The sequence below is a fragment of the Delphinus delphis genome, chromosome 15, assembly GCF_949987515.2.
Source record: "Delphinus delphis chromosome 15, mDelDel1.2, whole genome shotgun sequence".
In the NCBI taxonomy this organism is placed as follows: Eukaryota; Metazoa; Chordata; class Mammalia; order Artiodactyla; family Delphinidae; genus Delphinus; species Delphinus delphis.
The window spans coordinates 80,934,962-80,948,705 of NC_082697.1; the positions used below are offsets into that span (position 1 = coordinate 80,934,962).

The window sequence follows — 13,744 nt, forward strand, 5'->3', positions numbered from 1 at the left end:
TTCAAAGTGTTTTACAAACTCTCGAGGGATTATTATTTCATGATTGGAGGAAGAGGAGACAGCATTTGGTGACAAAGTTATAAAGGTAGATGTCGGGGAGGGTGGTTGATGGGAAGGGAGAACACAGCAGGTGCTCCTGGGGAGACTCAGCAGTCGGTGGTGACGGTGGCTGAGAGCTCCTGGATGCGCCAGGCACTGCAAGCCTTGCACAAGATGTGCCCATCCAGCGGGTAGCAGCCCTGACACTCACCCTCAGACGAGAGCAGCAGCCCACACTCCTGTTCGGAAAGAAGCAACAGCTCTCCATCAGGCCTGGACCCCTGAGTTCCTTCTCCCTCGTGCTCAGCACCCCAGACCCCAAAAACCCTTCTTCCCTTGCCCAGCCCTCCTACCTCACACTTGTAACAGCCAATGTGAAAACTGCGATCCAGAGCTACGATTCGCACGGTCTCCTCCTGACCTGGCTCAGGCATGATGGCCCCACCACACACTGAGCATCTTGGGGCAAACTTCCTGGGGTGGAAGGGAACCAAGGAGGCTGTCAAGCCCCAGGGTTAGAGGGAACTAACAACAGAGCCCAGAGAAGGTGGGATGCAGGAGGGAACGGGAGAGGCCAGAGGTAGGTAGGGTCTTGGATCTTAGGGAAAGAGAGTGATTTTAATGAGAAGGAGGTATGGCCAGGGGTGTGAAACAGGAGCGGCTGGTACCGGGATATGAAGGAGAGATGAGGAAGGTGGGTAAGGCCAGGCCAGACATCCTAAGACAAAAGGTGGGGACCCCGCTGACCTGTGGAAGTCCTCAATGCAGTGGATCTGGCTGGTGGCATCCACAGTGAAAGGGATGCCGTCGAGGCCGCGGTGGCACACCACACAGGTGAAGCAGCCAGGGTGGTAGGCCTTCCCCATAGCCCGCAGAATCCGGTCCAGGATGGGCTGGGAGCACGTGGAGCACTTCTCCAGGGTGGCCTGTCGGGAAGGAGGGCAGGAAGGTCAGGGGCTGGGGACACCCACGGCAGCCCTTACAGGCATCCTGCCAGCCTACCCATCTGTTTCTGTAGCCCCCTGCATGTGATTCAGTGAAAGGTGGCCTTGAACAGATCTGAGTGCGAGCCCCAGCACTGCAGCTTCCTGGACAAATTATTTAACCTCCCTGAGCTTCAGTTTCCTTTAGTAGTAATATCTGCCTCACATTCCCTTAAATCTAAAATAAATGCCTCGGGACTTCCCTGGTGGTCCAGTGGTTAAGAATCCTCCTTCCAATACAGGGGACGCGGGTTCGATCCCTGGTCGGGGAACTAAGATCCCACATGCCGTGGGGCAACTAAGCCCATGCGCCACAACTAGAGAGCCGGCGTGCCGCAAACTACAGAGCCCACGCACCCTGGAGCCCGAGAGCCACAATTGGAGGAGAGAAAACCCGTGCACAACAACGAAGAGCCTGTGTGCCGCAGCGAAAGATCCCATGTGCCGCAACTAAGACCCGATGCTGCCAAAAGAATCTTTAATTTAAAATAAAATAAAATAAATGCCTCACACGTATGAGGGAATATCGTCCTTCCTCTCCAGCAGCCCGTGTATTGCTACTGACTTCATTCATCTCTTCTTGTGTATCAGTTTTAGTTCCCCTGCTTCAAGCCCTATTCCTCTCTGGGGCTTGGATATCGAGTTCCCATCTCAGACTGGAAACCTCCCCCCGCCAGCCCCAACCACTCACCACATAGCAGCTCTCACAATATGCCCTCCTCTCCACGGCGTAGAAATGCTGGCCCCGGAGCTGGGCCCGGCACGTAGAACACACAAAGCAGCCAACGTGAAAGACGCGGTCCAGGGCCACGACCCCGGCCCCATCCCCGACCACATCTTCTCCGCAGCCACCACACCGGCCTGGGGACGGGCAGGGACAGGGTCAATCTGCACAGGCCGGGAAGTTGGATCCACGGGCCTTCTGACTCTCCAGCCCCATCTCCCCTTTCCCGCCCCACCCGGGGTCAGCTCACCCACCGAAGTACTCCCCGCTGGGTGGGTGGTCCATGTCGTGCACCAGCTTCTTGGTCAGCCTCTCCAGCTCCTCCTCGGGAGGCTGGCTCAGGGGGACCTGGGCGGTGAGAATCAGGGGCTTGCCCCTACCTCTAGCTCCTGATGCTGTCACTGAGGGTGACCGGGCAATTCTACCCAGAGAGTTCATCGGAGAACATCCCAGCTCAGGGGCCAGGGGTGCCCCTGCAGGAGCCAGTGTGCAGGTCTAGACCCCTTCCTCCTTTATTTCCTGACCTGCCCCCACCCGCAGAGGATCCAGAGCTCCAGCGCCGCAGACCTCTGACAACCGGGACGTGAAACCCCACCCACACCCCACCTGGTCAGCGTCCAGTTGTCTTTGAGGACCCCAAATCCCAGTGCCCAGGGGCTTACCTGTGACCCGTACCCGCCTCCTCTTCCTCCGGCAGAGCTGGAAACCCCAGCAGCCTCTTCTTTGCCCCCCGGCCCTGGCTCGCGGTGGCTCCTATAGCCGGCCCCCCAGACTTCACCTCGGCCTGGGAGAGGAAAGTGGGGCCCCGGGAGGGGCCCTGAGGCCTGAGAGGCCCCCCGCCTGGGGGGGCCACAGCCCCTCACTGGTTGTGCCACCTTCACTTGCACAGGGAAGGCAGGGCCGGCGGGGGTGCTGGCCGTAGCATAGGAGGCTGGAGTGGGGCCCCCATAGGGGGATGCTGGGAGCGGCGGGGGAGGAACACCCCCTCCATTCGGCTTCAGGGAGCCTGAGCCTGAGCGGTAGGCAGGGGGCTGAGGGGGCTCGTAAGCCTGGGGAGAAACGCAGACCAGAAGGAGTGAGCTGGGCCCATTCTAGGACACACATCTGTAGAACCCCCTACCCCATGTGGCACCCAGGCAAGCACTGGTTTTGACAAGGGGCCTCCCTCAAGTGGTTGACAACCTAGTGAGTCTTGGTGACCCAGCTTCCTCCACGCTGGTGTGGGCATCACTCACACAAAGGGGGAGAGCGGGTGAGAGTTCAGAGTAGGGACCAGGCTTGGGAGGGGAGGGGGAGGGGCACGGGACAAGGACCGGAAGGGACAGGGGCAGGACAGGGGAGTCACCTGCCGGTCAGGCCGCCTTGGGGCGTGACCTCGACCCCCGTCCAACTCAGCCAGCATGCTGGTCAGGGAATCTATCTCAGCATCCAGACTTCCTGGGCGCAAGCCCCCCCTGTCTGCAGGGAGCCCCTGGGGATGGAGCAAAAGCAGGGAGAAAGCAAATCACACGGTCTCCTCTCCTGCCCTAAGCCCCCCCACCCCCCAATCCCCGTGCTCACCTGCGAGCGCTGGGTTGCTCCATGGCACCCCACCCAGGCCAGCCCCCGATCCTCCGGTCCCCCAGGGGCCTGGTAACACTGCTCAGATGGGAGGGGGCAAAAATTGACCCTGGGGTGGGGCTGGAGTGCTGGGTTGAGGGAAGAGAGAGTGAAGGTGGGGTTGGGGAAGGAGAGGGTGACACTTGTGGACGCCGCCGTCTTGGGTCCCTCTTCTCCCCTCCCCCACGCCCCCACCCCCGCACCTGGGGTCCGCGGACGGGGCAGGAGGCAGGGAGGGCCGCGAGGGGGCAGGGGCGGCGAGGTCCAGCCGGGCTTGGGAAGGGGCGGCAGTGGCGGGCTCAGCGGGAGGCAGCAGCCACAGGACAGAGGTGAGCGCTGGTGGCCCGGTGGCCTCCTCGGCCGCACTGGGCTGCCTTACCTGCTCCGTGGGCCGCCTGCGGCCCCGAGGCGCCTCGGGGGAGCCCTCTCCCCTGAGGGGCTCTGGCAGGCTCCGGCTGCTTCGGAGTGAGCCAGGTGGGCCCGGACATGGCCTGGAAAGGGGGACCCCAGACAGCGGTCAGGGCCCCACGGAGCCCCGGGCCTCTGACTTTGATCCCTTCTTCTGTCCCACACCTCGCTTGGGACTCCAGGAAAGAAACTTTTTCTGGCTTCTTTTTTCCCCTTCCTCCCTAATTTTGGGTACGGCCACGCCCCCGGTGACGTCACCGCATTCCTGGGGGAGGGTCACGTGGCCCCCTAGGCCCTAAACTGCCGTCCCTCCCCGAGTCGGGCCCCCTCCTGCGAGCAGGGAGGGCTTTCCTCGGGAGCCTGAGTCTGGGGGCTGCGGGCAGCCTCCATCTCCACCAGCTTCCCCCAGGCCCGGAGCCCCGGGTCCCGCACGTGGCCCCCTCGCCGCTGGGACGCTCCAGCGCCCCTCTTTCCCCATCCCCCATACAGATTTCTCCCTCTTTCCGTCCCAGCTACCCGCCCCCTCCAGAAACGCCCGGCCAACGCGTAGTGTTTTGATCTTTTATTCACGTTCGGCAGTTAGAAAAATAAAACAGAACAAAAACATCAAAACCCCAGTGGTCGGGGAGTCTGTTGGGCGAGGTGGGGAGACTGAGGTAGCCTAGAGTCACAAGCGGAGACCCAGCCCCCGTCAAGGCACGGCTGAAGGGAGGGAGTGCAGTGGGGGAGGGAGCCCTCCCCCGTGGTGGCGGGGACAGCTGCCCTGCGTTAGTTAGTGCACCGGGGCCCCTCTCCTAGAGACCAAGAGATGACAGAGACCAGGATCCCCTAATACCTCCACCAGGGTCCAAGTCCCACGTGCCAGGCGGGTGGAAGGCGGCCCTTCCCCTCCTCACCCCATAATCAAGGTGGGCCACCCGATTACGATTACCTAGACACTCTCTACTTGGAACGGGCATCAGAGATCAGTGCAAGTGACAGGGGTGACGCCATGAATGAGCAGCGTGGGGCCCAGATCGCGGCTCAGAACTTCCAGCAGCGCCAGGTAGCGAGGATAGCGAGCAGGGTCAGCAGGTGGCCGGGGCAGGTACAGGAAGGTCAGGGCGGTGGCGGGCCCCTCCTCGCCATCCCCACCCTCAGGGCCACCAGGCCCCCCTCCTCCGCCGCGCCCCTGCTGGGCCCGAACCAGGGCGTTGGCGCTACATGCCAGGGCCTCTGCCTCGGCGTCTCCCCGCCTGCCGTTCACGAAGTCCCCTTCCTCCTCCTCCTCAGGCTCCTGGGACGACGCAGACCCCTCGCCCCACACCACCTCCTGCACCTGGGCCCGGATCCTCAGCTGGCTCAGCAGTGCCCGCAGCCGCCCCTCGGCTGCCCCTGGCGCCTCGCGAGGCCCCAGGCACAAGAAGATCCGCAGGCGGGCACTGTGCCAAGCAGGCACCATGCCCAAGATGGTTGCCATCTGCAGCAGGAAGAGGCCGCAGACATCCACGTAGCCGGGCCCGCCCCGGGGCCGCAGCAGGTTGAGGGGCCACACGTCCACGTGATGCAGCTGAGAGGTGCCCCCAGATCCCCGGCTTAGCCGCTCGGGGGGCAGGGCTCCACAGGCCCGGGCCAGAACCACATTCTTGTTCATCTTCAGGGCGTCTGCCACTGTAGCCACGTAGTCCTGGGGACTGAGAGCCCGGGGGCTTCCTGGAGCCCGGGGTGGAGGGAACAGGGTGCTCAGGGCTGGGGACCCGCCCTCCTGGATGCCATCTGCAGGCTCAGAGAAAGCTGGGTCCGTCAGGAAGTGGTCCTGGGGTGCAGCATCGTCGTAGAAACCCAGGACCAGCGTGTTGGGCTTCATGCCACCTGGGGTAGGCAGGAAGGAACCCACAAGAGTCAGACTCATGGCTGAGTTCACACTATGCTAATAGGTGTCCACTCCCACCCGCTGACAGCAGCGTGTGTCAGCCATCAGGTGTGACATGCGCGTTATGCTCGGCCTCTCACGGCAACATAATGCACGTTTGCATAATGACTTTTAGTTTTCCCAAACACTTTCACATGCATTTATTTGATTTATCTCCATGACTAATCTCCCCCATTTAAATAGGCAAAGTTCGCCTTAGGAGTCTTGTAACTAAGAAGCGCTTCCGTTCAGGGGCAGTAGGATGTATTCACTCTGGCCTTCAACACCTTTTTCATGATAGGAGATACAAGTCTGACTCCACTGGCAGACGGGACCCCCTGATGAGTCAAGCTCCTGGCCTCAATCCCCAGGGAAACAGCGCTCAGACCTTGCTAGGGGAGGATGAGAACTCAGGGCTGGGGCTGCACAATCTGTTTCTATGACTGCAAAGCCCTAACGACAGCGTGTCCAAAGCACTGTCCCCTGTGAGCCACCATCTGCACGCTGACTGGAGCCCCCAGCCTGTTGAAAGCACTTGGTGTTTTAACTCATCTGATCCTTGAAGCAACAGTATGAGGTAGGGACTATTACTCACCCCCCTTTACAGATAAGGAACCTGAGACCCAGAGAGGTGCGGCCACTTGCCCCAAGGCTCATGGCTGATAGACACTGGGGCCAGCGAGTGAACACGACGTACCCAGCACCAGAGCCCATTCTCTGAGCCACTAAGCTGGTGGCGCACCAACCACAAAGTCCCCAGTCCCTGCTGACAGCTCCTGGGTTTTAGTATCTGAACAACGAATACGGAATCGGATAATTTCCCCTGTACCAGGGCTGAGTTTACAGGAAGACTCAGACCTCCTCCAAGACCCCTTCTCACGGGACAAAAGGTATACTCAAAATCTGCCAGTATATCAAATTCTCCATGCTGGGGGATTAACCACTTAAAGGAAACCTTTTCCTTTTCATTTGAATCATTTTCTGCAGGATGAATTGCGTGAAAGGAGTGGTCTCTTGGTCCAGAGACCAAGGGTCTCTCCCCAACAAAAGGTGGGGCTGAGGAGAGACGAGCCCTCAGACGCTCCAGGTTCTAGCTGACAACGCTTGATAACACCCCTAAAACATCTTGGCAGGTGGGAACTCCAACTGATCTTGCAAATTAAACTAGTCACACCTCCTCCTGAGCATTTCCCGGGGTTCTGATTGACACCGACCGGGCAATGTCCAACACTTGAACTTTAGCCAGATTGTAAGTGGAGCGGGAAGCATGCGTTCAGAGACGGCACAGACGCCAGTCCCGGGGTTGAGAAAGATGGAGGCGCTGAGCAGGGATCTGGAGGAAGCTGGTGAGCTGGGCCGGAGGCCTTGGCACAAAGACACAGTCACGGAGCTGCGACTGTTCCGCTCCATGCGACAGCGTCAGACCCACATACCCCTGGCATCCTTCGTAGTCTCTGGGAGCCACGTTACACGGCCCCCTACTTCTCTGCTGCTCTCAAGGCCCAGCTGAGATACCATCTCATCACAAAACCTCTGCCGGCCACATTGGTGACAGTGGTCTTCCTCTCTCTGAACTCTGGTGGTTAGAAAGCATCTACCCTAGATTTGATGGGGCAGCCCCACCTCAAATACTTCTCCCACTGCCCCCTGAAAGACGACGTGTTCTGCAGAGCCTGTGCCCCAAGCATGGGTCAGAAAGAAAACAAACAAACGGTGTCGCTCTGTCTCTAGTCCTTAAGGCATCACCTCGGAGACCTTATCACACACTGTCTTTTATCTTTGAGAACCGAGTCCTGTCTGCACTAGATTGTGGGTTCCTTTTGGAGTTTGCAGTCTGTGGTTGACTCTCTGGGGGAGGGGAGCAGAGATTGAGAGGGGCCACGGAGCGGAGCAACTCACCAAGACCTGAGATCCGCAGCAGGTGCTGAGCCCCCTGGCGCACGGAGGGCGAGAGGGTGAGGTCCACGAAGGCCTTCACTTGGGCCCGGTCCACCAGGCTCAGCCACGCCCCGTACTGCGGCTGCACGGGGTCTGAGGGCAGGGAGTCTGCGGAGGAGGCAGGCAGCCCATGTGGGCCAGATTCACGTACTTTCTCCTAGAGTCCAAGTCCACGTGGGCAGAAAAGAAAGGTCTGGGCAGGGGTATGGCTGGTAGGGAGGGTCATCTGGGAAGAAGCACGAGGCTTCTGGGGCACAAAGAACACAAAGAGCTTCCGGGAAGGGGAGGGAGAGAGAGGTCAGGGCGGAGGGGTGAGTGGAGGGCAACTGACCGAGGTCTCCCAGGGTGACATGGCCCAGCACATAGAGGCCCCCTTTCTTGAGCTGGTTGGCCAACCGCAGCAGAGGCAGCGCGCCCCGGGGGTTCCCCACCAGCAGCAGCAGCTGAGGCCGCCAGAATTTCACGTGGTCCTTCCGGACGTCCAGCCGGAGCAGGTACTTCCGCACCTGGGGACCAGGTGAGGTGACAGGAGGAAGGGCTCCGGGGCGCGGCGCCCATTCACCACCTGGGCCGGAACCAGCGGCAGGCAGCCGGGGGCAGCGGCAGGCAGCCGGGGGAAGAGGAGGCCTCCTCCGGGCGTTCCCGTCCCAGCCCCCCTCCCCTCCCCCTCCCCTCCCCCCTCTCCCCACTCCCCCCACCTGATGGAAAAGCAGGGCCTGGCTGACGTAACCCCAGCTGCTAGGGCCTCCTCGAGCCGTGAGCAGGGCAGAAAGCAGGCCCATGAGAAGCAGGGAGCCGCCAGCGGCCCCGGGGCTGATGAGGAACATCATGAGCAGGCAGGAGGCCACCCCCAGCAAGCACGTGTGCCAGGAGAAGAGGCTGAAGGTGGGGCTGGGGGCCGACACGGAAGGAAGGAGGCTCGGGGCTGCCCCGACGGCGAGCCGCCCCACTCCATCCCCAGCCTCCGCCCGCCTGGTCCCAGGCCTCCCCGTTCCTCCCTCCCTTTCTCTGGGGACACAGGCATCTCCTTCGCTCACCGGAAGTTGGGGGCCGAGGCCCACTCGAGGCTCAGGCAGGACAGGTCCACGGCAGCATAGGCCACCAAGTAGAAGACAGTGACCACAGCGGCCAGCGTGTTCAGCTTCCCAGCCAGGAGCACCAGCTGGACAAGGACCAAGAGGCTGGGCGTTCATCCACGCGCCCCGCTCTCCATCAAACGCCAACACATACTGCCTTTTCAGGCACGTCTCCCAGTGCGCGTCTGACCCTTCCTGGTCCCGCGAGTGTAACCAGGGGGGGCTTAAGGTGAGGGTGAGGGTGAGGGCAGCTTGAAGAGGAAAGCTTACCTGCACTAGGCCCCAAGAATACAGCACGGCTCCCCAGGGGTTCCCCCCTTGGGATATAACCTTAGCTGGCGCCAGGATCACTCCTGTGCAAACGGAAATGCATCAGACACATCAGCCTGGGCCAAGGGGGGGACCGAGACAGACACGGGAGGGTGCGCTCAGAGCCGGGCACGAGGCAGGGGACAGCGCACCAAAGAGGTTGTCCTGGGCCAGGGCGTGGAGGATGCGGGAGGCGCCGATGAGGGAGCTCATGGAGGCTGAGAGCGACGTGGCATAGATACCGGTCAGCACCAGCGGGGGCCACAGGCTGATGGCTTGGAAGAACCCATAGTCCTCCTGCAGCAGGATCCTACAGGGAAGGAAAGGAGGAGGATGCAGATAATAAACGTGCCTCCATCCTAGGGGCCTGGTGAGAACAGTTCTCACAACACTGGCGGAGGTTAAGCGCTGGGTATTCTGAGCTGACCCCAGCCCCGATCTCAAGGACCGTATTAACAGATCAAGTGTGCCCAGGGGTTAGACTTGGCATTCACTGGTTGTCGTTGGGCCGCTTTGGATTTAATCACAGGGTGGACATTCCCAACAGTACGTGCACAAGAAGCCAAATATTTATGGAAATACAAGTTGACTAGAAAGCTCTTCCCCACCCCACCCCCAAGCCAAGTACTTACAATAGTACCAGGCACAAAGCAAATGCTGGCTTCGGGTTGGCTGTTACCGTGTAGCCAGCCCTCCACATCCAGGGCAGCAGCTCTAACTCTCTCCCAGTGGGAGGAACAGGCCCCATTTTCTCCACACCGCCCAACAGCTTGGGTATCTGCCCCCACCCCGCCCTGGCCCGTGCTTCCCTGGGCGATCCAGGTGTGACAATGCCTCCATCCACCCCCTCAAGGACCAGGCGCACCCCCTCCCCAGGCACCTGTCGCAGGTGAAGCTGGAGAGGAAGAAAAGCAGGATGTAGATGAAGAAAGTATAGGCAACGGCAACAATCGTGCCCAGAGGAATGGCCCGGCTGGGATCCTTCAGCTCCCCTGGAGGGCAGGGAGCAGAGGGAGGGAGGTCAACCCTCCACCACGCCCTGTATCCCTGAAGCCTCAGTGCCCTGTAGGGGCACAAGGTGGCAAGGCAGCCCCCTGCCCCAAGGACTCTCACCTGACATGTTGGCCCCAGCCATGATGCCTGTGCAGCCGTTAAAAAGGACGGCAAAGACGCTAGCAAAGGTCATCGTGGCCCCCGTGGTGTAGTCCTTGGCGTAGCCAGCTGAGGAGAGGGGAATCGTTCCCAGGGAGGAGAGGGGATCAGCATCCGTCCTAGGGATCCGGGCGTTTTGGCCCTGCTACCCTCTCCTCACGTTCTAAACCTGCCCCCACTGCCTCTCCACCAGCCTCACTAGCTCACCGAGACCCCAGCCCTGACCCGTCTCTGGCCCTGGCTCAGCTGACCTCATCACCTCCTTCTCCCCACACTTCTCCGTTCCTCCCTCCAGGCCTTCATCCACGCTCTTTCCTCAGACGCCTTCCCTCCACCTCCTGTCTGAATTTCCCAACCCCGCTCACGCCACCTCTAGCTCCACCGGCCCGCGCGCTCCCCGGCCCAAACCCAGGTCTCCCTCCTCTGGACTCCTCTGTGCTTCTTGTCTACTTGAATTACACTCGGTCCTATTATGCAGTTTGTTTCCTGAATGTACATCTTATCTGTCCAACTAAACAAGTTCCTCTAAGGTAGGGACTGTCTCGTGGTCACTCTCGTGCCCAGCTGGGTCAAACAGACAGCGGCCAATACACGCCCAACAGATCTTAATCAACCTGTACTGCTCCAGGTCCAGACCTCCCGCCCCTGATTTTCTCTGACATCTCTTCTCATCCAGGGATTCCAAGCCACACACACACACACACACACACACACACACCCGCCCCTCGCCCCGAGAACCCCAGGGCTCCTGCACCCAGCTCACTGCTTATCCAGGGATTCCAAGCCCCCCCCCCACACACACACACACACACGCCCGCCCCTCGCCCCGAGAACCCCAGGGCTCCTGCACCCAGCTCACTGCCCATCCAGGGATTCCAAGCCCCGCCCCCACACACACGCCCCGCCCCTCGCCCCGAGACCCCCAGGGCTCCTGCACCCAGCTCACCGCCCAGATTGGCCTTCAGGGTGCTGCTGTTGAAGCCGGTGAAGTGGCCAACCTGGGGCGGCAGGGAGGAGCCGTTGGGGCCAGGCCTAGGGGTCAAGGGGATGTCCCTGGGCCTCACAGCCACAAAGCTGACCAGCACAGAGGCCAGGGAACCGGAGACCAGCAGGAATGTGAGGAAGGAGGCGCGGGCGTAGAGGCCGGCCCCCAGGGTGCAGACTCCGCCCACCAGGCCCAGCAGCAAGGAGCCGTAGAGCAGGTTCCAGCCGTAGCCCTGCGGTAGGGTGCGGAGGCCGCTGGACCCCGTGGCATCTGTAGAGAGGAAGGAACAGAGTTAGAAAGCCAGAACCCCAAGGAGGGACCCCAACCATGACTCCGAGCAGGAAGGGACCCCATCTTTGGCCCACCAGTCCTCAGAGAGGCCATCTTTCCCACTCCCCCGCCCAGCTGTACCCCAGCATCCTAGCCCTGCCTGGCGGGTACCACCAATCTTGCTCTGTCAATTTTAGGAGTGTTAATCTGGCCTCCCTGACTAGATGGGAAGCTCCTCACAGGCCAGGACATTCTCTCGGATGTCTGGATGTCTGCACGAGGCTGGGCACAGAGCAGGAGCTCAAGAAAGTTGAGCATCTCTCCTGGAGAGGGCTTCTCTCCCTGCCATGATCCCAGAATCCCAGACCCGGCAAATCCTCAGAGCTGCCCAGACCAGCGTGGGGAGCACAGACCAGCCCCGAAGACATCAAGCATGGCCTCCACCAGCCCCAGCAGGGAGACAGCACAGCCACAGACGTTAGCCAGGTAGAACATGAGGCCGATGCTGCCCCCGACCTCAGGCCCCAGGGTGCGACTGATCATGACTGAAAGTGGAAGCAGGGGGTGAGCGTTAAGGGAAAAGAAAGTGAACTGGAGCGTGAGGAAGGGCCCGGGCACGAAGCACCATGAAGCTGGCCCTCCAGGCCTCTCCCTGAACACACGGGACTGTGCCCAGAGGCAGTGCGTCCCACTGCAGCCACTCCCAAGCCACGTGGCTTTGCCCAAGTCACTAACGCTCTTGAATGTCCTCGTCCATAAGATGAATACTACCTAACAAGACGGTCAAGTAGAACCAAAATGGCAGCTGGGAAGACACCTGGTGAACTGGAATGTAGCACTACCGAGTCAGGTCGTGTTTGCCCCCTTCCCCATACCAACCTGTCTGCTGGACATTCACTAGAACTTGTCCCCTCTTGTCCTACCCCCCAGGGGATGCAGGGAGGGGCCCTCTCCTCCCCCCATAAGACAGAAGAGCCCAGACCCCTGTCCACCGACGTTGGAGGATACAGTAGGCTCCGCCCCCTCGCACAGCTCCATTGGTAGCGATGGCACAGACGGAGAGGACAGTGAGTGCCAGGATGAGGTAGGCAACCAGGAGCATGGCCAAAGCCTGCAGCAGCCCAGCGTGGCCCACCACGAACCCTGCGACAGGGGTGGCAAAGCAGGTGAGACGGCGGCTCACCCATCGCACCCCCCACCCCACCCCAAGCCCTTCATCCACCCGCGTCTCCCAGGGCCCTTCCCCAACCTCATCCCAGTCCCACCCCACTGCACCCCCAAGTAAACCCCTGCCACTCACCAATCCTCAAGAAGACAACTATACTGAACATGGACAGGACCGTGGGTACCACCACACCCAGGAAGGTGGAGAGCTTCCGGGCAGGCGCCCCTCCAGGACCCCCGGCTCCACTGGCAGGGAAGGAAACCCCCTCCTCCCCCAGGAGCCGGTAGGCCAGCAGAGGAGAGTTCTCATTGGCCATGGTCGACAGCGGGCAGAGGAAGCCGCCAATGGGTTATGAAGCCTGCAAAGAGTTTGCTGAGTGGAAGGCAGCTCCGTGGAGCCCCCCACAAAACACCTCTAACCAAACACCCAGAAGCTTCCCCAAAAAGGAAACACACACACAGACACACTCACGTTCACCAACAACTCAAAGAGTTAGTGGAGGGCAGACTGGTCCCGGCCACTGCCGCAACAATGGCAGACTCTTAAGCCTCAGCAGTGGGTACCATGGCCCCTCCCAGCTCCTGAGGCCACCCCTTCCCCCGTATCCCTGAGACTAGGGATGGCAGTGGGTCTGGAAAGGTGCAAAGATCCTCCGCCTTCTTAACTAGCAGCGCAAGAGGAAGCAAATCCTCCAGAAGGGAAGTGAGTGATGGGCAGGAGGCCCTCCTCACCCCATCCTCCGGAGTCCTGAGCCGCCCCCCAAGATCCTCCATGCAATCACCTCATCCCCGGGCGATAAGAAACTTCCGAATCTTCCAAAGCCCCACCCTCCATCAACACTCTCCCTCAACCCATCTCAAACAGCCTCCTCTTTCCTTAATCTCACCAGATTCCTCCCACCCACACAGGCGTCCCCCAAACTCCACCGCCCCAACAACTCCTCGACGACCAAAACAAAAACACCGTCCGGCGACACAAGGTGGTCCTCCTCCCCGCACCGGTTCCTGCCCACTTTCTCCCGGGGCGGGTTGGAGGGGGCCGAGATTCGCTCCTCCCCGGCCAGGCGCACCCTCACCGCCCGGGTGTGGCAGGGCGTTCACTTACCCACCGGAGGATGCAGCCGCTCAGGAGTGATCCCCGAGAGCCGGAGGGTCCGCTACTGGCGGAGGGGGCAAGGGTGCCGGAAAGACAGCTGTGGCTACCGG

General features: G+C 60.9%; 2 protein-coding genes across 4 annotated transcripts; both read right to left on the reverse strand.

Annotated features, from left to right (window-relative positions):
- Positions 1-9: 9 nt before the first annotated feature.
- On the reverse strand, positions 10-3,964 carry TRIP6 (thyroid hormone receptor interactor 6). Its single transcript, XM_060032323.1, has 9 exons — positions 3,725-3,964; positions 3,307-3,434; positions 3,092-3,217; positions 2,409-2,795; positions 2,001-2,094; positions 1,714-1,883; positions 787-965; positions 393-513; positions 10-278 (listed from the first exon to the last, which is right to left on the reverse strand). The coding sequence occupies exons 1-9, from the start codon at positions 3,831-3,833 to the stop codon at positions 147-149; spliced, it is 1,446 nt and encodes a 481-aa protein (XP_059888306.1). The 5' UTR covers positions 3,834-3,964; the 3' UTR covers positions 10-146.
- Positions 3,725-13,744, reverse strand: SLC12A9 (solute carrier family 12 member 9). Of its 3 annotated transcripts, XM_069541423.1 has the most exons (15): positions 13,644-13,744; positions 12,675-12,897; positions 12,383-12,517; positions 11,788-11,919; positions 11,066-11,374; positions 10,081-10,188; positions 9,848-9,959; positions 9,120-9,277; positions 8,929-9,011; positions 8,620-8,744; positions 8,281-8,473; positions 7,914-8,088; positions 7,544-7,690; positions 4,685-5,604; positions 3,725-3,836 (listed from the first exon to the last, which is right to left on the reverse strand). In XM_069541423.1, exons 2-14 carry the CDS (start codon positions 12,853-12,855, stop codon positions 4,712-4,714), a joined length of 2,751 nt encoding a protein of 916 aa, XP_069397524.1. In that variant the 5' UTR covers positions 12,856-12,897; positions 13,644-13,744; the 3' UTR covers positions 3,725-3,836; positions 4,685-4,711. The 3 variants fall into 3 exon arrangements, with proteins under 3 accessions (XP_069397524.1, XP_059888305.1, XP_059888304.1); XM_060032322.1 differs by lacking the exon at positions 3,725-3,836 and having other exon boundaries at positions 4,301-5,604; XM_060032321.1 differs by lacking the exons at positions 3,725-3,836; positions 13,644-13,744 and having other exon boundaries at positions 4,301-5,604; positions 12,675-13,039.

Coding starts and splice junctions, on each gene's coding strand:
- TRIP6 (XM_060032323.1), bottom strand. CDS start 3,833: ATGTCCGGGCCCACCTGGCTCACTCCGAAGCAGCCGGAGCCTGCCAGA. Junction 2,796..3,091: donor CAAGGCGGCCTGACCGGCAG/GTGACTCCCCTG, acceptor GTTTCTCCCCAG/GCTTACGAGCCCCCTCAGCC. Junction 279..392: donor TTGGCTGTTACAAGTGTGAG/GTAGGAGGGCTG, acceptor CTTTCCGAACAG/GAGTGTGGGCTGCTGCTCTC.
- SLC12A9 (XM_069541423.1), bottom strand. CDS start 12,855: ATGGCCAATGAGAACTCTCCTCTGCTGGCCTACCGGCTCCTGGGGGAG. Junction 9,960..10,080: donor GGCTGGGGCCAACATGTCAG/GTGAGAGTCCTT, acceptor CCTGCCCTCCAG/GGGAGCTGAAGGATCCCAGC. Junction 8,745..8,928: donor ATTCTTGGGGCCTAGTGCAG/GTAAGCTTTCCT, acceptor GTCCTTGTCCAG/CTGGTGCTCCTGGCTGGGAA.